Source organism: Amblyraja radiata, chromosome 32 (genome assembly GCF_010909765.2).
Source record: "Amblyraja radiata isolate CabotCenter1 chromosome 32, sAmbRad1.1.pri, whole genome shotgun sequence".
Lineage (NCBI taxonomy): Eukaryota > Metazoa > Chordata > Chondrichthyes > Rajiformes > Rajidae > Amblyraja > Amblyraja radiata.
In genome coordinates, this window is record NC_045987.1 from 6,984,867 (window position 1) to 7,011,644 (window position 26,778).

Genomic DNA, 26,778 nt, shown 5'->3' on the forward strand with positions numbered 1-26,778 from the left:
AGGACTTTGAGAACATTGAAGAAGTCAAGAGAGAGGCCATTCAACCCAACTATCCAAGCCTGTCCCTGGCATGTAGATAGTGTTGGTGCGCGGGAATCGCTAGTCTGCTCTGCCTCGATGGGCCGAAGGGCCTGTTTCAGCTCTGTATCTATAAACTAAACTAGCAAATAAATTTGGGAGAAAGCTGATCCTCGAAGGAGGGGTTAGAACGCAGGTTAGTATGGTGTGTCGTGCTTCAAACAGGTAAGGTGGGATGTGTTAACGAGAAAATCTCTATAAATGCATGAAGCAAAATGTATTGGGATATGGTGGTAGGGTTACATAGAATAAGGAGCAGAAAGTAGTCTATTTTACTGTAGAATTCTTCACCTTGGGGTGATTAGGTAGCAGAGGGCTGCGTGGAGCACATAGACTGACGTGGCAATGCAAGGCAGACAGTGAGTCTCCTCATTGTGTATTCATTCCATTACAGTGTACCAATGATACCACATTATACCATTACTGACGTCTGTTCAGCAAGGAAACTCCTGTTCAGTGATTGTGACTGAAGATAGGCACAAAAAGCAGGAATAACTCAGCGGGTCAGGCAGCATTGAAACATACAAGATTGTTAAGGGCTTGGACACGCTAGAGGCAGGAAACATGTTCCCGATGTTGGGGGAGTCGAGAACCAGGGGCCACACAGTTTAAGAATAAGGAGTAAGCCATTTAGAACGGAGACGAGGAAACACTTTTTCTCACAGAGAGTGGTGAGCCTGTGGAATTCTCTGCCTCAGAGGGCAGTGGAGGCAGGTTCTCTGGATACTTTCAAGAGAGAGCTAGATAGGGCTCTTAAAAATAGCGGAGTCGGGGGATATGGGGAGATGGCAGGACCGGGGGTACTGATTGGGGATGATCAGCCATGATCACATTGAATGGCGGTGCTGGCTCGAAGGGCCGAATGGCCTACTCCTGCACCTATTGTCTATTGTCTATTGAAATGTCACCCATTCCCTGTCCCGCTGAGTTACTCCAGCTTATAGTGTCTATCTTCAGTGTAAAGATGTGGTAGTAGATGATTAGATGATCAGCCATGATCACATTGAATGGCGGTGCTGGCTCGAAGGGCCGAGTGGCCTACTCCTGCACCTATTTTTCAATGTTTCTAAACCAGCATCTGCAGTTCCTTCCTACACACTAGTGAATGTGACTGCTTAGATCTCAGTTTTAAAAGTGAAGCAGGTTTAAAAAAAAAAAATTCTATTAATTTTGTCACATTTAGAATATTTTAATTTAATTTGTCAGACTGGCGTGAATAGACGTCAAATGAAATTGAAACAGTAGGTTTGTACAATCTGTCACCATGCTGTGGACTGCATCACCACTGATGTTATTTGGCATGCTCGCTATGTCAGTTAGTAACCCCTCGCCTGGTTCCCTGTGTAAATAACTCTATCTCCAATAGAGGCTACTAATGTTCCTCCTGCTCCCCGCACTGTCATTCAGTGGTTCCCCACCAAGTGCAGTTGGTCACTAACACTATCGCTGCTGGTGTGAACGTCAACCACTCTCTCGCACGTCACTTGCTGAACCATTTTCATCAGCAGCCAGTCTCATCATCTCCACTGCTGTTTGCTGTTGTAATGTGGACACTGAGGGAGACTGGGGCATAACTCCATAGCAACTAAAATAATACAAGCCTCGGAACACCGGATACATTCATAGAGTCATACAGGGTGCAAACAGGCCCTTCGGCCCAACTTGCCCACACTGACCAACACTAGACTCACCTGTCTGCGTTTGGCCCATACCCCTTTAAACCTGTCCTATCCACGAACCTGTCTAATTGTTTCTTAAACATTGCGATAGTCCCTGCCTCAACTACCTCCTCCGGCAGCTCGTTCCACACACACCCGCCACCCTTTGTGTGAAAAGGTTACCCTTCAGGTTCCTGTTAAACCTTTTCCCCTTCAATAGACCAGGTGGTTGAATGGAAACACTGAAGTCTCTCCAACCACTTCCTACACACTGGATCCAGATTCATTTACAAATCCCAGGCTTTTAAATCACCTTTCAATCGTTACAACAGTAGAGACCACCTTGATGCAGAGCCACAGGGTTTTGAGATGAACGGCTGCCCCAGAGACCAATTCTTCCTATTTATTAATTTACAGTGAATGAATATGTTATTCTTACTTTGATCAGTACGGGTGTCAGGGGTTATGGGGAGAAGGCAGGAGAATGACAATAGACAATAGGTGCAGGAGTAGGCCATTCGGCCCTTCAAGCCAGCACCGCCATTCAATGTGATCATGGCCGATCATCCCCAATCAGTACCCTGTTCCTGCCTTCTCTCCATATCCCCTTCGCTATTTCTACACAATCGGTGAGTGAGTGCTTGACACAACAGAGCCACTGAGGATATGAAAATATAAGAACACATCCTGAACTGTACCTATTATCATCAACTCGACTGGCATTTCCAATGCGGGTATATTTCCGTAAGCAAACTGTCACTGAGTCTGTGTGGATTCCCATCCTCGATGGCTGTGAGTGAAACATTCTGCAGACTCACTGATCATGTACAAGTGTATCCTCTGCTGCCTGACCTGCGCTGAACCACCGCATGCTGTGGTTTCTGTCTGTGGCTGATTAGAGGGAATGACGCAGGGGACACTGCTGAAAGTGAAAGTGCCCCCTGTCTCCACGTCAAGTCGAGAGTCAGGAGTGTTTCAATGTCATGATGTACTGACATACGGAACAATGAGATTCCAACTTGCAGCAGCATAACACTGTATATGCCTGTAAGTACTATACACATGGAGAACATGCATTACAGAAAAAAATAATTAATTAATATCCCCGATACTAGTGCAAGAAGACTCCCAATGCCCTGAGACCAAACAAAGGCAGTCCATAGATCACAGTTGTGTGGTGTTCAACAGCCTGATGGTTGATGGGAATTAGCTGGGTGGCACGGTGGGGCAGCGGTAGAGTTGCTGCCCTAAGGGCCTGCCCCACGTGGGCGTTATGCCACGCACGTGAAGCTCGCATGGTGCGTGGTGACGTAGGCAGTGACGCGTGGTCGCGCTCGGCGCCCCAAAATGGTGGTATGTACAAAATCTTCGCGCGCCAACTGCGTGACGCGCAAATGACACCTAAGTGGGACAGGGCCCTTTATGGCGCCAGAGACCCAGGGTTCGATCCCGACTACGGGTGCTGTCTGTCCGGAGTTTGTAAGTTCTCCCCGTGACCTGCGTGGGTTTTCTACGGGATCTCCAGTTTCCTCCCACACTCCAAAGACGTACAGGTTTGTAGGTTAATTGACTCGGTTATAATTGTAAATTGCCCCTAGTGTGTGTGTGTGTGTGTAGGATAGCGCTAGTGGATGGGGGTCGCTGGTCGGTGCAGACTCGGCGGGCCTGTTTCCGCGCTGTATCTCTAAACTAAACTAAACTATGCACATAGATCGCATACAATAAAGACATTAATATCCCCAATATTAGTGCAGGAAAAAACGCAAAATCCTTAGTCCAAACAAAGGCAGTTCATAGTGGAGGTTAGTGTTGTGCAGCGTTTAAGAGCCTGATGGTTGTTGGGAAGAAGTTATCGTGGAACATGGTGGTTACAGTTTACAGACTCCCATGCCTTTTTGCCGGTGGTAGACGTGGACTGAGTGCGTGGGCAGGGTAGTGCGGGTCTCTGGTGGTACTGTCTGCCTTTTTGAGTCAGTTAATGGAGGTGAACCTGACTCCCCTTCCTCTGGCACAGGTGCAGAACATGACTCAGTCCATCGAGGTGCTGGACCAACGGACCCAGCGGGACCTCCAGTACGTGGAGAAAATGGAAACACAGATGCGAGGCCTGGAGTCAAAGTTCCGGCTGGTGGAGGAGTCTCACAAAGCACATCTCTCCCGACAGTTTCAGGTATGCCGAGCGCACCGATAGTCACACTCTGCGTACGGGAGCTACTCTGTGGGAGGACTGATACTTAATGTACATGCACGGGTCATTGAAAGATTTGCTGATATCACATGGATCCCTTATTTCGAGTGATTCTCCCTGTGGGAATATCTCAAACCAACTCTGGAACTTGTAAGAGCAGAATTAGACCACAAGGCCCATCAAGTCTACTCAGCCATTCAATCACGGCTGATCTATCTCTCCCTCTCAACCCCATTCTCCTGCCTTCTCCCCATAATCCCCGACACCCGTACTAATCAAGAATCTATCAATCGCAGTCTTAAAAATATCCATTGACTTGGCCTCCACAGCCGTCTGTGGCAATGAATTCCACAGATTCACCATCAAGAAATTCCTCATCAATCTCCTATCTAAAGGTACGGCCTTTTATTCTGAGGCTGTGGCCTTTGGTCCCAGACTCTCCCACTAGTGGAAACATCCTCCACATTATCCAGGTCTTTCTAATCTGTACTAATCAAGAGTCTATCAATCTCCACCTTAAACATATCCATTGACTTGGCCTCCACAGGCGTCTGTGGCTTTTATAATATGCATTCAGAAGAATGAGAACAGCTGTTTGAGTTTGCTCATCCAGTAACTCCCTACCACTCTCCATCATTTATATATCCTCTCAGCCTGTAAATCAAGCAGCCTCAATGCCACATAAACACAAACTCATTATCTGTAGCTATTAAATCCGACTCCTTGTCAAATGCTCACCAATTATTGTTTGCCGACACTTGCCAGTCATTGAAAGATATTTATTAAATCTTTCACCGGGTTCTGTAAACATCAACATAACTCGGGTAAAGAGACCTCGCCTGCAATCCGCTACAGACAGACAGAAGGTCATTCCGGACATTGGCCCCATCCCAGTTCTTTGCAGCTTTTCAAATCCATTCCCAATTTCTCCTTGCGGATGGCATACGCTCAATTTTCTCTTGGGGAACATAATTCCCCGGTGCTATAAACCACTGTGTAAAGATATTATTCCCCACTCAGTCTTTGTGACTTCCAAAATAAAACCTCTTCTCGTGTTATTTTCTCTCTTCCCGATCTGGCAGACCTTGTGTTTATATTAGGAGATCTCAACTAGAACCATATGCCCCAGGTTGGTGACAAGAGCAGCAGTGTTTTGTAACCTGAATTCATCACAAAAGCCACCGGACAATGACAAGGTGGCCAGTCCTGTGTTACACCCAGCTTGTTTGTTCCCTTGCCTCCCACTTACTATCCCCCAGGAATTCCCTCCTCTCCTGTGCCTCACCGCCCAGCCACTGGCTAAGCCACAGCAATGTCTCCGCACTCATCACTTGGCCATGACTAACCAAGGCCAACTCTCCACCCAACAGAACCCATATCTTTATACTCCCCTATTTGTCTGAAATCCTTCCACATCCTTCCCCTTACCCAACCTGCAATGTCCCCCTGTCCCACCACAATCCGGGCACTCTCCGTTGTTTAATCACCCCCACCATCGCAACACAATAAGACGGAGGAACAGAACTGGGCTGCATGGCCCATCGAATCTGCTCTGCTATTCCATCATAGCTGATCTATTTTTCCCTTTCAACTACATTCTCCTGCCTTCTCACCATAATCCTAGAAGCCCCTACTAATGAAGAACCACTAAATCTCCGTTTTTAAATGCCCAATGTCGGCCTCCACCACCATCTGTGGCAATGCATTATACAGATTTGCCACCCTTCTGGCTAAAGAAATTCCTCCTTATCTCCATTCTAAAGGTACATCCTTTTATTCTGATGCTGCGCCCTCTGGCCCTAGACTGTCCCTCCACTGGAAGCATCCCCCAACCCCCTCTAAACTCCAGCGAGTACAGGCCCAGAGCTGTCAAACACTCCTTATACATTAACCCAATCATTCTTGTAAACCTCCTCCGGACTGGACCCTCTCCAATGCCAGCACATCCTTCCCCAGATGCGGGGCCCAAAACTGCTCACTATACTCCAAATGTGGCCTCACAAGTGCCTTATAAAGGCCCAGCCACGCCATCAGCTGATGGCCCCAAAATGGACCATTCTCTTTGGTATATTCTCTTCCTCCATTACACTGCTCCAGAAAACCAACCTCATCAACCAAGTGTTGGCCTGTTGGCCTTCTTGGGGGGGGGGGGGGGGGGGGGTTGGTATTAAATGCTCCTGTGAAGTGCCTTGAGATGTTTTACAATGTTGACCGTGGTGCATTAGCGCAAGATGACATCGCTGTGTCAAAGCGTGGAGCTGGGGGGGTGGGAGGGAGGGAGGGAAGGAGAGGCTGGGTTGATCGGTAGATTGGCAGCTGTTGGCATTCCAGTGGATAAAACCATCTCGGCCATCCATGAGTCTCCCAAGAACGGGTAATAATAATAATAACGCCCACCTTGCATTGTCTCCTAACAAAAGATAAACTGGGGAAAGGACTGAGCCATTAAACTGGAAGGAACACAAATTAAGACATTAAGACCTTCATAGCATATGGGACAGTACAGCAAAGGAACAGGTCCCTCTACCCGCACTACCTCTGTCAAACATGATGATCAGACAAGCCAACTCCCTCTGCCTACACGCGATCTTTATCACTCACTTTTCTGCATCTGTTTATCTAAAGACATCTTTAATGCCACTATCGTATCTGCCTCCACCTATACCCCCGGTAGCTCGTTCCAGGCACCCACCACCCTCAGTAAACAAAACAAAAATCTTCCACGTCTCCTTTCAAATGTTGTCCCTCTCACCTGAAAGCTGTGCTCTCTAGTCTTTGACATCTCTACCCTGGGGGGGTAAGGTTCTACTCTATCTGTGCCTCTCATAAATTTATATGCATCTTTATACGTCAATTATGAATTTACCATTGATGAATTCATTAAACATGAAGGGGATAATGCACTATTCCAGATAGGTTGCATCCATTCATTCTCAAGAGAAACCAGAGAAGCGTTTAAAAGGCAGGATTATGTTTCCTATATTAAAAATGGAATTGGATCAGAGGATTGGCATACATTTAAAATGGAGATGAAGGAAGCCGAGAAGAGCAATTAGCTTAATATTAATGGTCAGAAAGAGATTGGAATCTTGGCAGATCATTTTGAGTTGGTGTAAGTGGCAGGGCCAACATGTCCTCCCGACCCCTAGAATTTCCCAAAGATAAACATAAAAAGCTGGAGTAACTCGGCGGGTCAGACGGCATCTCTGGGGGAAAGGAATAGGTGACGGGGTTACTGGGGATAGATTTTTATATCATATTGTTAACATTGTGCACAGACGTTTTTTTTGTGTAAATGTTAGGACTCTACTTTGCTGATAATGTCCCATTTCCATAGATTCACAGAGTGATACAGTGTGGAAACAGGCCCATCGGTCCAACTTTCCCACACCGACCAACATGTCCCATCTACACTAGTCCCACCTGCCTGCATTTGGCCCATATCCCTCCAAACCTGTCCTATCCATGTACCAGTCCAACTGTTTCTTAAACGTTGCGATAGTCCCTGCCTAGACTACCTCCTCCGGCAGCTTGTTCCATACGCCCACCACCCTTTGTGTGAAAAGGTTGCCTCTCAGGTTCCTATTAAATCTTTCCCCCCTCACCTTAAACCTATGTCCTTTGCTAATACTTTGCTAATACCAAAGTTGGAGCTGCCCCAATAACACGTCCCTTGCACCCCAATGTCCCATGAACCCCAACACTACGGGTCTAGGTACCTCTATCCTGACATCCCCCTCTTATGAACCCCAACACTCCCAATCCAAAGGCACTCGTAACATGTCCCGTGCACCCCAATGTCACATGCATCTCCATCCCATGCACATTGACATCCCCATCATGTGCACCCCAACACCCCTCCATCCCGCGCACCCAAGTCTGCCATTCCGTGCACCCTGAGAACGTTCTCGGATACAGGACCGGGGAGGTGGGCAGCAAAATAACAGAGAGAGTACATTCAGGAAAAACCGGAGGCGTTGGATGTGGGGAGGACACAAACAAGGCAACGGAAGCCACGATAAGTTGTACACCAAGAAGTGCAGAGGAAGGGAAGGTTCTTGGAGAGCACGTGCGCTAACTCCTGAAGCTGGCGGGACAGAGAGAGAAAGGATACTTGGCCAGAGATACAAGAGCAAGTGGTTCATGCTGGAACGGTGCAAGCCATCAGTTGGACCACAGCTAGTGATCTGTGGCCGTGTGTGGTCACCGTACTCCAGGGAGGAGGTGATGAATGTGGGGCGGCAGCAGAGGAGATTTGTGAGGACATGAGGATTAGAAAGCGAGGAGCGGCCTTGAGTTGTTTCCTTTGGAATATCGATGAGTGAAGGGAGACTAATTGCGGTGGATACAATTACGCTTGCCCTTGACAGTATAAACAGTAGAGACAATTGTTAGTGAAGTCAGTAACTACAGAGGCATGGTTAATAGGCAGAAGGATTAGAAGTGTGATAAAATTATTTGACTCACTGATGAAGTGTGGAGGCCAATTTATCACTTCTTAAATGAACCTGGGTGAGTTTGGGAAGAGACCCATTCTTCTGTCCAGAGATGCTGCCTGTCCCGCTGAGCTACTCCAGCTTCTTGTGTCTGTCCCTTTCACACTCGTAGCCATTCATCGCACACAGTGCTCCATGCAACTGGCCCCAACACCACCAGACATTCCTGCCCCATGCACCTCAATGCCGCCACTCCACGTGCCCCGATGCTCCCAGCCCCGTGCATGTTGACATTCCCACCCTGCGCCCCAACACCCTCCATCCCCCGCACCCTATCACCCCTTCCCATGAGCTCCGACACCTCCATCCTCTGTGCCCTGACCTCCCATGCCTCTCTCCTATCCATCACCTCCCCAGCTGAACCCACATGCCCCCTCCCTGTGCACGCTTTGTCCCATTGGAACCACTCCCCTGTAGTCCTCCTTGCCTCTCCGCGCTTCTCATTCCACCCCTGACCTGACCTGACCCTTGCCTCTCCTCCCCAGCGCTCTTGCCTTCCACCTCCATGAAACTTTAGACTTTAGAGATGCAATGTGGAAACAGGCCCTTCGGCCCATCAAGTACACACTGACCAGCGATCACCCCATACACTAGCACTATTCCACACATCCTATCCTATCGGGACAATTTACAGAAAGCCAATGAATCTACAAAGCTGCCAAAACCCGAGCACCCGGGGAAAACCCACGCAGGCCATGGGGAGAACGTGCAAACTCCATACAGACAGCACCCAGAGTCAGGATCGAACCCGGGTCTCTGTCGCCGTGAGGCAGCAAACTCTACCGCTGCGCCATTGCACCACCCTGGTCCCTTGTCCCTATCCTACCTTCAGTCCACACCCTTCTTCCCTTCTCCTGCACCCACCCTCAACACCCCACTCCCCTTTGTGAAATGTAACGGGAGGAGGCCAAGGAATGTTTACTTGTGCATGAATCCCCAGCGCCCATGGGAGTCTCACAGCTTCTGGGACCCACGTTCCCAATGGGTCGGTCAAGCCCTTCTCTGGTGGGGAGGATTGTGCAGATCTCTCTGTACTCTCCTCCAAACCCACACTGCCACGTAGCCTGGTCTCAGCACGAAACCTGGATATATGACTCTTGGTCCACTCAACCAAATCATGCCCCAGATACCTCGGCCACCGTAGTGGGGAACCTTCACAACTTGAAAATATTTCATCTCGCCTCATGTTTTGCATGGGCAGTTTACAACCCTGCAGTATGAACATTGATTTCTCTAACTCTCCCTCTCTCTCCGTCCCTCCCCCACCAAGGTTCCCCGACCATTTTCACTGTCCATCTGATTAATTTTACTCGTGGTGTGCCTTGCTATCTCCTTCCCCTCAGCCGACAATGAACCCTTCTACATTTCCTGAACATTTTCTGCTTTGATCTGTCGTTTTGGCCACCTCACCCTCCCCCATCGCTGGTCTCCCTCTCCCCTTGACTCACTCAGCCTGAAGAGGGGTCTCGATCCGAAACGTCACCCATTCCTTCTCTCCGGAGATGCCGCCTGTCCCGCTGAGTTAAGCCCCTGTCCCACTTAGGAAACCTGAACGGAAACCTCTGGAGACTTTGCGCCCCACCCAAGGTTTCCGTGCGGTTCCCGGAGGTTTTTGTCAGTCTCCCTACCTGCTTCCACTACCTGCAACCTCCGGCAACCACCTGCAACCTCCAGGGAACCGCACGGAAACCTTGGGTGGGGCGCAAAGTCTCCAGAGGTTTCCGTTCAGGTTTCCTAAGTGGGACAGGGGCATAAATTTGTGTCCAGAAAAGGGTCTGACTTTTCACCCGCCTTCACTCACCTCCAGTGACCACCGAGTGACTGCTGTCAGACAAATTAGTCTATGGTGTCTCCGTCCGACCTTAATTAGTGGGGCTTCTCAAGATCGTAGGCTGTGGCGGTGGGTCAGGTTTTGAAGAGGGGACTTGTGTATCTGTGGGAGTTGGGGAAAGAGCACCAACTCCTCAAAAGTATCGCTCTTGCTTTTGTTTGTTCGCAGGGCTAAGTTAAGAATGTTTTTTTGAAAAGCGACACAGATTGAACGAAGATACAAGTCCAATTCTTTGTATCCGTGGTCTTGGCCTCCCGACCTTGCACTATTATATAGTTTGGAAAAAAAATCAAAAAAATCACAATTTTAAGGCTTTCTTTAACACTTATAAAGCTGACTTGTTAACCTTTTGCTGTGAGCCCTCCTGCATGTTAAACCATTTAACCAGCGATAGTTTTAAATAAAATATTTCAAAAATAAAAATGTATATATACAGATCAAAAAAATTGTTGATGCATCTCTGAATGTCCTTTTTTGTTACGTGATTGAAAGCATGTTAACCCGATCGCATTCTAAAAAATAAAAAAATAAATAAAGGCTCTTGTTTTTCCGAACTATTTTGGTGTGCTGTTCACTCTGTCCTGCTTAGCCACATGATGCAGGAGGATCAATGATCCTGGGACCACTGCCCCTGGGAGTGTCGATGCAGGGAGCACGCATTGCCTCTTGTACCAACACACGCGGGCACACACACACACACACACACGCACACACACGCACACACACGCACACACACGCACACACACGCACACACACAAACACACACACACACACACACACACACACACACACACGCACACGCACACAATCCCCTTGCAGGTAAAAGACCCCCCTAATACCTTGAGGAATAGCCAGGAAATTCTTCCCACTGCCCTGCCCTCCTCCCTCGATAGGCAACAGTTAAACAAAACTGACTGTCACCTTTCTGATTGTGGCAGCATCCTCTGCCCAAGTTGGCTGTGGTGTGTCGGACATTACAGGGACAATACAATAATCCGCCAGCTGTAACTGAGTTTGCAAAAGATGGGAAAGAAATGGAAACTATCTTCTTTTCTTTCTTCAGTCGGGTTAGACAGGGTGGCAGGGAGCTGTTGGGGGGAGAGGGGGGGGCGGTGGTGGGTGGGGATTTATTTTTTGCCACACTTACGACTGAATAGAGATTATTTTACCCGTTGCAGGCCCTAAAATCGAAAATGGATGAACTGTTGCCATTGATCCCCGTGCTGGAGCAGTATAGAGCTGATGCTAAGTTGGTGTTGCAGTTTAAGGCGGAAGCAACGAATCTGACGGCTGTACTGGCCGCACTGCAGGAGGAGATCGGAGCGTATGACTACGAGGAGCTCCTGGGCAGAGTCTCCAGTCTTGAGGACAGGCTTCGGGCCTGCATGCAAAAATTAGGTAGGCCCTGAATCAGGCGAACTCGAGCGGGTTGTGCGGAGATGGCTTCCTCCACCCCCCTTCTCCCCCCCCCCCCCTCCCCTCCCCCTCTCCCCGGGGTGTGTGGGGTAGGGCTGGATCGCAGGCAGTGGCAGGTTTCCCAGTCTAGATTAGTTCAGTTTGGAGACACAGCATGGAAACAGGCCCGACCCGAAACGTCACCTGTCCACGTTCTCCAGAGATGCTGCCCGTCACACAGCCCGTTACTCCAGCACTTTGTGTCCTTTTGTGTAAACCTGCATCTGCAGTTCATTGTCTCCACATGGAATCCTTTGGCCCACTGAGTCCATTCTGTCCATCGATCACCTGTTCTCACTAGTTCTATATTAGCCCACATTCTCATCCATTCCCTACACACTAGCGGCAATTTACTTGATCATCCACTCCCAGAACACTAAGAACAATCGACAGAGGCCAATTAACCCACAAACCCGCACGTCTTTGGGATGTACGTTTGCTCTTTGGCCCTTGCGACCTGCGTGGGTTTTCTCCGGGTGCTCCGGGTTTCCTCCCACACTCCAAAGACGTATAGTTTGTAGGTTAATTGGCTTCAATCAGTAAAGGGCCTGTCCCACTTACGCGACTTTTTCGGCGACTGCCGGCACCCGTCATAGGTCGTTACAGGTCGCCGAAAATTGAAAACCCAGCGGCGACCAGAACAAGGTACGACTCTTTGGGCGACTACTCACGACCATACAGGCTTCACCCCGCGACATGTCGCCAGTATGGTCGTGAGTCGTCTCCTCAGTCGCCCAAAGAGTCGTAGCGTCTTTCTGGGCGCCGCTGAATTTTGTTGAACGTTTTTGGCAACTTATGGCGGGTGCCAGCAGTTGCCGAAAAAGTTGCGTAAGTGGGACAGGCCCTTAAAGAGTATAAATTCTCCCTTGTGTGTAGGTTAGCACTTGTGTACAGGGACTGCTAGGCGGCACTGACTCGGTGGCAAGGAAACCAGGAAGGAAACAAGTCATCATTAATTTTTATGTGGGCCAAATGGCAGTTGTTATGAATCACTTGGCAATTGGCTCACACATTAAATTAGGTTAATGATGAAGTCATTGGACTTCTGTATAAGTTTCCGCACTGTATCTCCGAACTAAACCCCCAGTGAGATCCGATCACGGTGAGGAGGGACTGATCACACAGGCTTCACTGGATCTCCAGTCGTGTTAAGGATGGGGCAGTGAGCTTGCTCCCTGGAAAAGATAAGCAGCACATTTGGAAACCAAAGCACCCCTCGCCATCAGTGGGTGGGAATGTATGGGAACTAGAGCTGGTAGGGAAAATCCCAGCACTCTGCGGGGACTAATCCCAGCACATCCAGCCACTCTATGAGACTAATCCCAGTACATCCCCCACTCTAAGGGATTAATCCTAGCACATCCCCCACTATACTGGACAAATCCCAGCATATCCCACACTCTATGAGACTAATCCCAGTACATCCCCACTACTGAAATACTGGACAAATCCCAGCATATCCCACACTCTATGAGACTAATCCCAGTACATCCCCCACTCTATGAGACTAATCCCAGTACATCCCCCACTATACTGGACTAATCCCAGCCCATCCCACATCTTGGAGGGAATCCCAGCATCCTTCCTCGGATGAGCCTCTCCACCTGCAACAGGCTGCTGCTCTGCTCCCACCAGCTGAAGCCCAACCCCAGCACGTCCCCTCAGCCCTAGGGGCCGTACACCCGGTGGGGAGTTCGATCACAGCGCCACCGCCTCGTGGTTCCCTCCGGACAGCCACCTGGGTTGTAGGGACAGGCCACGGACACATTGCTGCAGAACACGGGCCATCCAAGCAAGAGGTAGACAGAATATAACTCAGCGGGTCAGGCAGCATCTCTGGAGAAAAAGGAATAGGTTACATTTTGGATCGGAGCCCTTTCTTCAGACCAGAATCGTCACCTATTCCTTTTCTCCGGAGATGCTGCCTGCCTGTCCGGCCGGGTTACTCCAGCACTCGGTGTGTAGCAGCGGTAGGTGGTGGATGCGTTGTGCCAGCTGCCCCAGGGGGGTGGTCTTGTTGCCTCTCAGCCCCGGGTCACATTCTCTCCGTCACTTCCAGCCTGCGGCAAGCTGACGGGGATCAGTAACCCGGTCACCATCAAGACGTCAGGATCGCGGTTCGGAGCCTGGATGACCGACCCGGCCTCGCCAGAGGGCGACACCAAGGTAAGTCCCGGCAAACGGCGAGTCCGGTCGCCCACCGCACTACCGAGCAGTCACCGGCACGCACCGGCCAACCTATCCACCGTGGAGTGATTGGTAAACGCCGATCGTCGTATCTACCACACACCCACCACCCAACCCAACCAGTTATCAGTAATCGAAGGTAGACAAAAGTGCTGGAGAAACTCAGCGGGTGCAGCAGCATCTATGGAGCGAAGGAAATAGGCGACGTTTCGGGCCGAATAGGAACCATTTCAGAATTTCAGACTCGCTAGAATTTAGAAGATTGAGGGGGGATCTTATAGCAACTTACAAAATTCTTAAGGGGTTGGACAGGCTAGATGCAGGAAGATTGTTCCCAATGTTGGGGAAGTCCAGAACAAGGGGTCACAGTTTAAGGATAAGGGGGAAATCTTTTAGGACCGAGATGAGGAAAACATTTTTTTACACAGAGAGTGGTGAATCTCTGGAATTCGCTGCCACAGAAGGTAGTTGAGGCCAGTTCATTGGCTATATTTAAGAGGGAGTTAGATGTGGCCCTTGTGGCTTAAGGGATCAGGGGGTATGGAGAGAAGGCAGGTACAGGATACTGAGTTGGATGATCAACCATGATCACATTGAACCATGACCACATTTAAGTAACCTCAAAATCGAAATTCTGGTGCAGGCAATGAGGGATGTGCAGGAACAAAAAACCTTTCACGTCACTCGAAGGGCCGAATGGCCTACTCCTGCACCTATTTTCTATGTTTCAGGAAATAGGCAACGTTGCCTATTTCCTTCGCTCCATAGATGCTGTTGCACCCGCTGAGTTTCTCCAGCACTTTTATCTACCTTCGATTTTCCAGCATCTGCAGTTCCTTCTTAAACAGTTATCAGTAATCACCAGTCCACGTACCAACCACCGGGCAGTGACCGGCAAACGCCCGTCCACGTGCCGACCACACGCTCACCGAACGGTGACCAGTAAACGCCGATCAAAGTACCTGCCGCACAACTCAGTGGTGGCCACCTAACCCCAATGGAGGGTGGGACTGGAAATCAAGGAGACAATTGTCCAAGTAATTGGGTGATGGGGGTGGAAGGAGGAGGGGGGGGGGGGGGGCTGAAGGAAGGACTTCTCAGGTTACAGGGAGAAGGAAGGAGAATAGCATTGAGAGGCAAAAATGCATCAGCCATGATCGAATGACGGAGTGGATTCGATGGGCCGAATGCCCACATGTCTTATGGTCTTATTAGGGAGAAGCAGTTCAAGTTCAAGTGAGTTTATTGTCATGTGTTCCTGGATAGGACAATGAAATTCTTGCCTTGCTTCAGCACACAGAACACAGTCGGCATTTACTACAAAACAGATCAGTGTGTCCATATACCATAATATAAATATATACACACATGAATAAATAAACTGATAAAGTGCAAATAACAGATAATTGGTTATTAATAATCAAAGTTTTGTCCGAGCCAGGTTTAATAGCCTGATGGCTGTGGGGAAGTAGCTATTCCTGAACCTGGGTGTTCATCAGAGGGTACCAAGCCCAAAGGATCAAGCAAGCAGTAGCAGCACAAAATTGACTCAGGATTGACAGAGAGTTATTGTCAATGTCCATAGAGGGAGGAATGAAATGGTGGTGTGTTGGGACTGCTCCAATTGTGATATGTGTCAGGCCTCGGGCCTGGGTATGCGGTGCACTATGAAGATGGCACAAATTTTGGAAAACTGGTAAGGAATCGAATAAACTAAACTGCCGGAGTAACTCAGTGGGTCAGGCAGCGTCTGTGGAGGGAAATGGACAGACAAGGTTTGGGTCGAGACCCCACTTCAGTCTCAATCCGAAACGGTGTCTGTCCATTTCCGTCCAGGCCCATTGAGTTCCTCCAGCAGTTTGCCCTTTTGCTCACGTTTCCAGCATCTGCCGTCTCTTGTGTCTCCAAAAAATGTGAAAGGTTGCAACAGGATGAGTGAAGGATGGAATTAAAGATGTTCCTTGTGTTTGGGGAAGAATGAGGAGAGGCTGGAGGTGGTGTCAAACGAAACTCGACTCTGAGCAATGTTAGGGCAGGAGTCTAAAAGCTCAGTTACAGACGCATCCTGAAAAACCTGGGGCTCAAAGCAGCTGTTGACGTGTATCTCAGTCCAGTTTAGTTTATTGTCACGTGTACCGAGGTACAGTGAAAAGCTTTTGTTGCGTGCTAACCAGTCAGTGGAAAGACAATACATGGTTACAATCAGTGCATTTACAGTGTATAGATACATGATAAGGGAATATGTAGGAAGGAACTGCAGATGCTGGTTTAAACCGAAGATAGACACAAAAAGCTGGAGTAACTCAGCAGGACATGCAGCATCTCTGGAGAGAAGAAATGGATATGTTTATAGCAGAGATAGATAGATTATTGATTAGTATGGATGTCTGGGGCTATGGGGGGGAAGGCAGGAGAATGGGGTTAGGAGGGAGAGATAGATCAGCCATGTTTGAATGGCGGAGTAGACTTGTGGGCCGAATGGCCTAATTCTGCTCCTATCACTTATGATCTTATGAGGTGTATAAAGCTGAGGGAAATGACGGAGAGATCCCTAAGAGAGTGACCTCATGTTTATTCTCGAACTAAATGTTACATAAAATGTTAATATAATAATAATAATGAACAATAATTTAAAATTAATAATAGATAATAATTAATTATTAAATGAACATACAAATACGTGAAATAAAGTAGTAAAATAAAACTTTACAGATTTAGCCTCTAGTATCTTGGTGGCTGGTGGGCTAAGGAATGAAGTGCAGGATATTCTAAGCACAATGGGCCAACATCGAGTTATGCTGATCATGTTTTTCTTTCATTCACCAGTTTGTAAATGTGTTGCTTGAGTTAACATTGTCAGCGGTTTGTCGGGAGGTAGACCAGGAAACACACTCACAATTTTGCTTTCTTAATTGATTTTGTGTTTGGTGGATTGGGCATGAACTAATTAGACTAATTGGCCAAATCGCTAAATGTCAAGAGTGAGTTAAAGGTGTGAAGGATAGCAGAAGCAAGGCTTTGACATTCAGCATTGTGCGTGGCTCTATTGACTGCGCCTTCGCTAAGGAATTACTTACTTTATACTTAACGTTTCCAGATCCAGTAGATTTAACCATCGATCCACATCTACACCAGTCCCACCTGCCTACATTTAGCCCATATCCCTCTAAATCATTCCTATCCATGTATCCATGCATTTCTAAGTTGTGAACTGTTAATGCCCCTGTCCCACTTAGGAAACCTGAACGGAAACCCCTGGAGACTTTGCGCCCCACCCAAGGTTTCCGCGCAGTTCCCGGAGGTTTTTGTCAGTCTCCCTACCTGCTTCCACTACCTGCAACCTCCGGCAACCGCCTGCAACCTCCGGGAACCGCACGGAAACCTTGGGTGGGGCGCAAAGTCTCCAGAGGTTTCTGTTCAGGTTTCCTAAGTGGGACAGGGGCATTAGGGTCTCACACGCAGAACCATATTGAAACCTGGAAAACCTCAATTCTCTACTATATTGTTTAATAAATAAATAGGTGCAGGATGAGGCCATTCGGCCCTTCGAGCCTGCACCACCATTCAATATGATCATGGCTGATCATCCAACTCAGTGTCCTGTACCTGCCTTCTCTCCATACCCCCTGATCCCTCTAGCCACAAGGGCCACATCTAACTCCCTCTTAAATATAGCCAATGAACTGTCCTCAACTACTTTCTGTGGCAGAGAATTCCAGAGATTCACCACTCTCTGTGTGAAAAAAAAATTATCATCTCGGTCCTCAAAGACTTCCCCCTTATCCTTAAACTGTGACCCCTTGTTCTGGACTTCCCCAACATCGGGAACAATCTTCTTGCATCTAGCCTGTCCAACCCCTATCTCTCTACCACAGCAGCATCTTCCATAACCACCTTGTTAGGATGTCCTGCTGCCTTTAATTATCTGTGGATGTCCAGTCCCTCTTCCTCCTCCGCTAGATGTCCTTACCCTATTTCACCTGCTCCTCTGCATTCATTTCTGTTTGTCCCTTCTCTGCCCCACTGTCCAAACCATCCGAAGAAGGGTCTCGACCCGAAACGTCACCCATTCCTTCTCTCCAGAGATGCTGCCTGTCCCGCTGAGTTACTCCAGCATTTTGTGTCTGTCATCGATGTCGTCGTGCAGTTCAAAGCTTTCCTCCCCTTGGTCAACCAAAGATTTCATCCTCTGCAAAATTCCTCAATATCACTCCGCTGGAATCCTTTATTATTAGTTGAGTTTAGGTTTGAGATACAGCATGGAAACAGGCCCTTCGGCCCATCATGTCCATGCCAACCATGGATCACCAGTTCACATACATTCCATGTTATCCCACTCCCTACACACTAGGGGGCAATTCACAGAGGGCCGATTAACCTACAAACCCGCACGTCTTTGGGATGTGGGAGGAAACGGGAGCACTTGGTGGAAACCCACGCGGTCACAGGGAGAACGTACAAACTCCGTGCATAGAAGAACATAGAAAATAGGTGCAGGAGGAGGCCATTCGGCCCTTCGAGCCAGCACCGCCATTCATTGTGATCATGGCTGATCGTCCCCTATCAATAACCCGTGATAGGAACATAGAAGACAGCACCCGGGGTCAGGATCGAACCAGGGTCTCTGGTGCTGTAAGGCAGTAACTCCACCACCTGCGCCACCGTGCCTCCGCTATCAATGGTGTTTTCTGAAATCCCTCCTGCTCTCCTGAATGGGAATGAAAGATCACATCCAATATTCACACCTTAAGCAATGTTGCAAATTAAATTACCTTGAACTCATGTCCTTGCTGTTTTGGAGGCCGTCCTGTCTACAAATTGTCGGCTGTGCTATCTAGATCACAATGGTGATTACACCAAAGAGCATTCGGGGAACGCCTGAGTTACGAAGGACATTTTATTGATGTTAGCCCTTATATACTATCGATTTTTTTTAAATTTGGGTGTGGAGATCAGAATCGGTACTCTTACCGATGAATCAGATTTGACCCAATTTTAAGTGTGTCGTTTTATGTAGACAAATCGCACATTAAAACATGCACAAAGTGAAGTTATGTACATATTAATCGGGTGCTATGCACTTTAGATCTCTAGTTACATTGCTAGTTGAGTGAAATCTTTCTGATACTGAGCAGGATCTCTGTAGATAATCCTCAATGGTCCAGTTTTTCTGATGAATTCTCTACAGTATCCAGCTGAGGCAACCACAGCAGGAGAGCAGGAAGAAGGATCCCGTCTGTCCATTCCCTTCACAGATGCTGACTTACCCGCTGAGTTCCTCCAGCACTTTGCATTCGGCCCATCATATGACCATTCCCACAATTGTGAAGTTTCCTCATTCCATTTATTTAGCCCTAAAACCCATTTTGGTAACCCACAAACAATGTTAAATTGGTGAAATGTATGTCACCAATGTCATGTTGTCACTTGCGGGCGGAGCACCGAGGCAAATTCCTTGTATGTGAATTCTTGGCCAATAAACTTATTCGTTCATGTATCCTTAAACATTTATGAGCGTGTTTCTCCCTGATTTGCTGCCTTAAAACGTGGGCACGTTGGGGCCAATGGGCCTGTTTCCGCGCAGTGTGACTCTATAAAATGTCCTCCATGTGTTTCCCTGGGTGCCAAGCCTGAAGCTGCCATGTCATCCCTGCCCTGGTCACTGGGAAGTGAGGCAGTGCCTTAAACTCCACCCTCCATAGCCTTACATTACAGTACAGCCGGCATGGTGGCACAGCGGTAGAGTTGCTGCCTCACAGCGCCAGGGACCCAGGTTCTCTCCTGACTATGGGTGCTGTCTGTACGGAGTTAGCTCCCTGTGATCACGTGGGGTTTTCTCCGGGTGCTTCAGTTTCTTCCCACACTCCAAAGGCGTAGAGGTTTGTAGGTTAATTGACCAGTAAAATTGAAAATCGTCCCCAGTGTATGTAGGATAGTCTACGGAGTGATCGTTGGTCAGCGCGGACTCGATGGGCCAAAGGGCCTGTTTCCCCGCTGTATCTCTAAACTAAACCAAAGTACAGTACCGCGGTTGCGATGGAGGGGTGTTGAAGTTGTCAGGGAGACACACTGCGCGTCTGCCATCATATCCCCTCACCCTAATGCTCGCCATGCAGCTGCAAGCTTGTAGCGAATGCACGGTGCATGCGTGTGCCGTGCTTCCTGCATTCGCCATGCGCTGAATGACCCAGCAGCAATGATTGCAGTGCACAGAGCAGTAAAAACTCAGCCAGTCGCATTCGGAAAGCAAAGCATTGGCGTCCCAGATACTTTAATCCTCGCTGTATCACCGCTTCCCGCAAGGCTGGCCACTGTTGGGCCCAGAGTTTTATAATATAAATTCCAGATTGTCGGTCGTTCTATCCATTTCTAATTTCATGCCCGAATGATGCTGGAAGAAGTCAGCTGTCGTGCAAAGTGTAAATCCCAGCTGCAAATGCCTGGTCCAATTTCCTTTAGGGTAGAACTTACAGCAGATGTAATGCAAACACATGAAACCGTGTACATATTGATCTTACGTGTATAGTAGTCAGGTGCTCTGCGCATAGATTTCTCGTTACTTATATTTAGTTCTGAGTGAAAACCTCCTGACACAGTACTATGGCCATAGTTTAATGTCCAGCTGTTCTAATGGTTTCAGCTGTAATAGTATCCAGCTGAGCCCAGCATCTGATCATTCCCAGCATGGTGAACTGTCCGCAATATGTCGTCAGACATCTGAACCATCCTTCCATAAACTCGAGTCCAGTCTCGATCTTCCAACCTACCTCGTTGCGGTTATAGCACATCTTCTCTGGAACTGTTACACTGCAATGCTGAGAAAATATATTGTGCACTCTGGTATTTGAGTTTAGTTTAGTGACGGGCAGCATGGTGGCACAGAGGTAGAGCTGCCGCCTTGTAGCACCAGGGACCCGGGTATGATCCTCATTATGGGTGCGTGTCTGTACAGAGTTTGTTCGTTCTCCCCGTAACCTGTGTGGGTTTTCTCAGGGAGCTCTGGTTTCCTCCCGCACTCCAATACAGGTGAGGGGGATTTGATCTGGCAATAGACAATAGACAATAGGTGCAGGTGCAGGAGTAGGCCATTCGGCCCTTCGAGCCAGCACCGCCATTCAATGTGACCATGGCTGATCATCCCCAATCAGTACCCCGTTCCTGCCTTCTCCCCATATCCCCTGACTCCGCTATTTTTAAGAGCCCTATCTAGCTCTCTCTTGAAAGCATCCAGAGAACCTGCCTCCACCGCCCTCTGAGGCAGAGAATTCCACAGACTCACCACTCTCTGTGAGAAAAAGTGTTTCCTCGTCTCCGTTCTAAATGGCTTACTCCTTATTCTTAAACTGGCAGAGAATTCCACAAGTGATGGGCGAATACAGGTTAGGGGGGTGGACAATAGAATATAGGTCTATTGTGGGTGGCCAGTGATAGGTGGTTACAGGTGAGTGGGATTTGACTTGGGGAGTGATAGGTGGATGCAGGTGAGGGAGATTTCACATGGCAAGTGATAGGTGAAGGGCATTCAGTTCCCCAGTCAAACTCTTTGCCAATTTTAACCTCTCCTGTTTGGTTTTGCCCTGTGTCTACTGGACAGGGAAGTTCAGCTGTGACATTGAGCTGCAGGCAATGATGAATGCTTCTTGATGGTGACTTTATCTCCCCCCCCCCGCCCCCAGGTTTACTACATGGATGGCTACCACAACAACCGCTTTGTGCGGGTGTACAAGTCGCTGCAGGACTTCATGAGCACGGACAATTTCACAGTGCACCGGCTGCCGCACCCGTGGTCGGGCACGGGGCAGGTGGTCTACAACCAGACGCTCTACTTCAACAAGTACCAGAGCCACATCATCATCAAGTTCCACATCCCCAGCGAGCGCCTGCTGATCCAGCGCAGCCTGGACTACGCCGGCTACAACAACGTGTACCCGTACTCGTGGGGGGGCCACTCCGACATCGACCTGATGGTGGACGAGGGGGGCCTGTGGGCCGTCTACGCCACCAACCAGAACGCGGGCAACATCGTCATCAGCAAGCTGGACCTGGTGACGCTGGAGGTGGTGCGCAGCTGGAACACGGGCTACCCCAAGCGCAGCGCCGGCGAGACCTTCATGATCTGCGGCACCCTCTACATGACCAACTCCCACCTGGGCGGCGCCAAGGTCTACTACTCCTACAACACCAACACCTCCACCTACGAGTACACCGACATCCAGTTCCACAACCAGTACTCCCACATCTCCATGTTGGATTACAATCCCAAGGACAGAGCCCTGTACACCTGGAACAATGGTCACCAGGTCCTCTACAACGTCACCCTCTTTCACATCATAAAGTCCGACGAATTCTAAAACTCGCCTTCATTTATACGGCGGCGCAGTCCATAGAGAGATATATAGATCTGTAGAGGTGTACAGGTATATATATATTCTGTAGAAACAACACTTAGCATCATTGAGTGTCTAGGTTATTCTCCTCGTTTGAGAGAGCTTCTCGTTAAACATTGACTTTATCCGGTTCCCAATACAACAAGAACTGGAGTCGGACTCAACCAGGAATGGACACTTTCCTGCCCATCCTTCTCCTAGTCCTCCATCTTTGTCCTCCCCTTCTCCGTTCCCATGTCCCCACCCCATCTCTCCCTCTCGCAACGCTTTCTCCATCTGGGAGCTCCATCATATCATCTCACCCACTCTGCCCGACCCTCCCTTCTACCCCTCTCACCCTCCATTCTATCCCTCTGCCTCCCCAGCCTTCCTGATCTCGCCCTCCAGGCCCCGTTCCCTGCCCTTCTGCCCGCTCTCCCCTCACTTCATCTCTCCCCTCACCTACCAGCTCCACATTTTACTCTCCCCCTCTCCACATTTTACTCTCCCCCACTCTATTCCCACTCCACCCCCCCCCCCCTCTTCCCCTCCTCCTCACCTCCCCCCCCCCCCCCAAATGTGGAGGGGGGAGGAGGGGGGACCCGAGTGGTTTCCCACCAAACCAAGGGATCCGTGGTGGGAATCGAACCGGGAGCAGGTCCTGAATAAACCACGTCAACGATCCCAGCTGATGCGCAAGAGGCATCTGTGCCCATTGATCAATCTATCTCCGATACTCCCGCCGATGTCAGGGGAAGGCAGGCAGGCAGGCAGGGCGATCAAAACCCTCACGCCCATGTCTCCCTCCCCCTCACCACCCAGTCCCAGGCACCTGGGGAGGGGGAAGACAGTGACAAAGACTGGTTGCAACTACTAACCCACTACCAAAGGAGCGGGAAGAATCTACTGGATGGGACTATTGGACTGGATGGATTTGCCTCTCATTGTTACCTGCTGCAAACTTACACAGCTGCCTCATCATCATCACTGGGAAGGAGGTTGCTATTTATTGTGAAGAGATGTAATTGTTGAAAAACTGGTTTCTGCATTAAGTGAGTCATATCGTGAATTATGTGTCACAGCTTGTCGGTGGCACATTGTTATAGCCCATTTAACAAACGTGTGTTGGTATTGCAACGTGAGGTGCTTCATATTTAGATGTCATTAACTTGGAGTACTTTTTTCCATCATAAGCACCTGGCATTTTAAGGTTTGGTTCTGAAGGTCAACCCAGGGCTACTTGTAGAAGTTTCATCTTCAGCCCATCAATAAGGTGCCAATGGCCAGACCATGTCATCATCACATTAGTAAATCCTACAGTTATCAGCTGCTAGAATATGGTTTCATTCCTTTGCAAAAACTGTGCATTTGTGTGAATGAGGGGTGAGTGTGTCTGTGTATTTAGTGTATGTATATCTCGGTCACTCATGTGTGCCCATTACTTTTTCTGTGCTGTGTGCATGTGTGTGTGCGTGTATATATGTGTGTGCGTGTTTATGTGTGTGCATATGTGTCTTTGAGTGTTTATGCATGTATTGGGGAGGACCCCTACATATCTTTATTTGTGTGAGTGCGTGTGCGTGTATGTATATGTGTCTATATGCATAAGAGTGAGTGCGCGTGTGTGTGTGTGTGTTCACATACCATTATCTGTGTATGTGAGTGTGAGTGTGTGTATGTGCATGAATCCCAACATGACTGCTGTTTGTGAGTGTGAGTGTGTGTGTGTCCATCCATTGTCAGTGTGTGTGTGTGTGTGTGTGTGTGTGTGTGTGTGTGTGTGTGTGTGTGTGTGTGTGTGTGTGTGTGTGTGTGTGTGTGTGTGTGTGTGCGTGTGTGTGTGTGTGTGTGCGTGCGTGCGTGCATGCGTGCGTGTGTGTGTGTGTGCGTGCGCGTGCATGCATGTGTGTGTGTGCGCGTGTATTTGAATTTTATCTCCACAACTATCAATGAAGGCGGAGGTCGGCTTGTGCTGCTATTGACTGTTGTTAGAAGGGAACGGTGCGACTGTTAAACTCAACCTCTGTACTTCCCTCTTTCTATTTTATCATTAAAAGGAGTCCAATGATGTGCTGTGAATCCTTCGCTCCTTGTGTTGTTAGCAACAATGTTCCTTCAGCTGCTGGCTGATGAGCCTGGAACAGCAACCTCTCACACCCACTCATCAAAATCATCACAGCCCGCAGCATCGAAGGCCCTTCCCCTCGCTGGCACTGAACCGACACTTTGAAAGAGTGTTTCAATTAGCCCCACTCACTCACCCTAAACAGTTCTCCCTTCATGACTTATCCAAATCCAGTGGACATAGTTGTCCATTTTTGCTCTATCAAAGTCCCACTTAAAATGCGAACACCTTTGTCAATTCTTCCCTTAACTATTCAGACTCAATCATTCTGACTTAGGTAATTCTACATAGGTAATGAATCCCAACCCACCTAGTTGATATATTAAACTTTGATGTGCACCATCTATAACCTGCTGATGGAAAACATCAAATGGTGGAGTTTCTAGAAGTGTTTGATGGGACAAAGTGTACATATGTTTACATATGAAAGTTTGGCGGCACTGGGCCTCTACTCGCTGGAGTTTAGAAGGATGGGGGGGGGGGGACTTCATTGAAATTTACCGAATAGTGAAAGGCCTGGATAGAGTGGATGTGGAGAGGATGTTTCCACTGGTGGGAGAATCTAGAACCAGAGGTCATAGGCTCTGAATTAAAGGACGTTCCTTTAGGAAGGAGATGAGGAGGAATTTCTTTAGTCAGATGGTGGGGAATTTGTGGAATTCATTGCCACAGAAGGCTGTGGAGGCCAAGTGAATGAATATTTCTAAGGCAGTGATAGGCAGATTCTTGATTGGCATGGGTGTCGGGGGATATGGGGAGAAGGCAGGAGAATGGGGTTGAGAGTGAAAGATAGATCAGCCATGATTGAAGGGCGGAGTAGACTTAATGGGCCGAATGGTCTAATTCTGCTCCTAGACTTTATGAACTCATGTAAGTGGACAGGTCTTCACTCGGATCTGTGCCATCGCAATGCAGAGAGAGATTAGTATCTAACCTGAAGGTTCGATAGGATGGTCCAGTAGGAACTTGAGTCTGTGTCTCAGCCAGGAATGTTTTGTGGGGCAGAGAAGAAGTTGTACTCCTTCATTATACCTGCCATCTGAAAGACTTGCAGGTCGGACTTGCCATTTGCATTTGCCAATGAGAGGCAGGGGTCTCCCCAGCCCTTTGTGAACGGGGGGGTGGGGGGGGGGGGGGGGGGGGGGGGAGGCAACTTATCTCTTGATGCCAAGGTCGAACCTTGGTTTCTTCTCCTTGTTTCTGCCACCTCACCATGACTGTTCAAAATATCAACGAGACTCAGCGGTAACCTTCTAGTTATTTCTGTATTTAGCTGAAGAGATAAAATCCCACAACTGCTGCCCTTGGGATATTGACCTGGAAAGGTTACAGCAGTGGAATTGATATGTGATTATTGTTGCTGCTTCCTGCCAGCATAGCACTCAAAACAAATCCATCAACTTCCATTTATATCCTATCTTTCATGGAGAAAAGCAATCCAATGTGTTTTTCCGGCAACTACAATTTTCAGAAAAATATGGGTGACCTGAAACTTGCCGAGAAATGCGTTTGTAGGTTGGGGAGGGTGGGGAGGATGAGGGCGGGTGGTGCAGAGGTTACAATCTTGACAGCAATGCTGAATATTCCGGGCAGCACGGTGGTGCACCAGTGAAGTTGCTGCCTTAAGCCCCTGTCCCACTTAGGAGACCTGAACGGGAAACCTCTGGAGGTTTTGCGCCCCACCCAAGGGAGACTGACAAAAACCTCCGGGAACCGCACGGAAACCTTGGGTGGGGCGCAAAGTCTCCAGAGGTTTCCGTTCAGGTTTCCTAAGTGGGACACAGGGGCATTACAGTGCCAGAGATCCTTGTTCGATCCTGACTGCGGGTGCTGTCTGTAAGGAGTTTGTACGTTCTCCGTGAAATTTCCACGGGTGCTCCGGTTTCTTCCCACGCTCCAAAGACGTGCACAGAGCAGAACAGGTCCTGTTTCCGCGCTGTATCTCTAAACTAAACTGAAGATGGGTCTCGACCCGAAACGTCGCCTATTCCTTTTCTCCAGTGATGGATGCTGCCTGACCCGCTGAGTTTCTCCAGAGTTGAGAGAACTTAAAGCGGAGGTTGTAAGACTGTTACAACAATATGGAGTGGGTGAGTCCAGGCGGTTTCAGAGTGCTTCATGGGGACCAGGTAAGTCAACAACTCCCAGGGGTTGAGTTGCTGCCTTTCAGCTCCACAGACCCGGTTCGATCCTGACTGTAGGTGCTCTCTGTCTGGAGTTTGTACTTTCTCCCCGTGGCCTGTGTGGGTTTTCCCCGGGGGCTCCGGTTTCCTCCCACACTCCAAAGACGCGCAGGTTTGTAGGTTAATTGGTTTGGTAAAATTGTAAAAAAATGTCCCAAGTGTGTGTAGGATAATAGAAACATAGAAACATAGAAATTAGGTGCAGGAGTAG

General features: G+C 48.7%; 1 protein-coding gene across 2 annotated transcripts in view; it reads left to right on the forward strand.

Annotated features, from left to right (window-relative positions):
* Positions 1-23,590, forward strand: part of olfm1 (olfactomedin 1) — a 42,615-nt gene extending 19,025 nt beyond the window's left edge. For both annotated transcript variants that reach the window (XM_033049428.1, XM_033049427.1), the window contains exons 3-6: positions 3,751-3,906; positions 11,430-11,649; positions 13,766-13,872; positions 21,570-23,590. In XM_033049428.1, coding sequence (XP_032905319.1) covers positions 3,751-3,906; positions 11,430-11,649; positions 13,766-13,872; positions 21,570-22,244 — 1,158 coding nt within the window. In that variant the 3' untranslated portion in view covers positions 22,245-23,590. The remainder of the gene's footprint in view (positions 1-3,750; positions 3,907-11,429; positions 11,650-13,765; positions 13,873-21,569) is intronic.
* Positions 23,591-26,778: the final 3,188 nt, after the last annotated feature.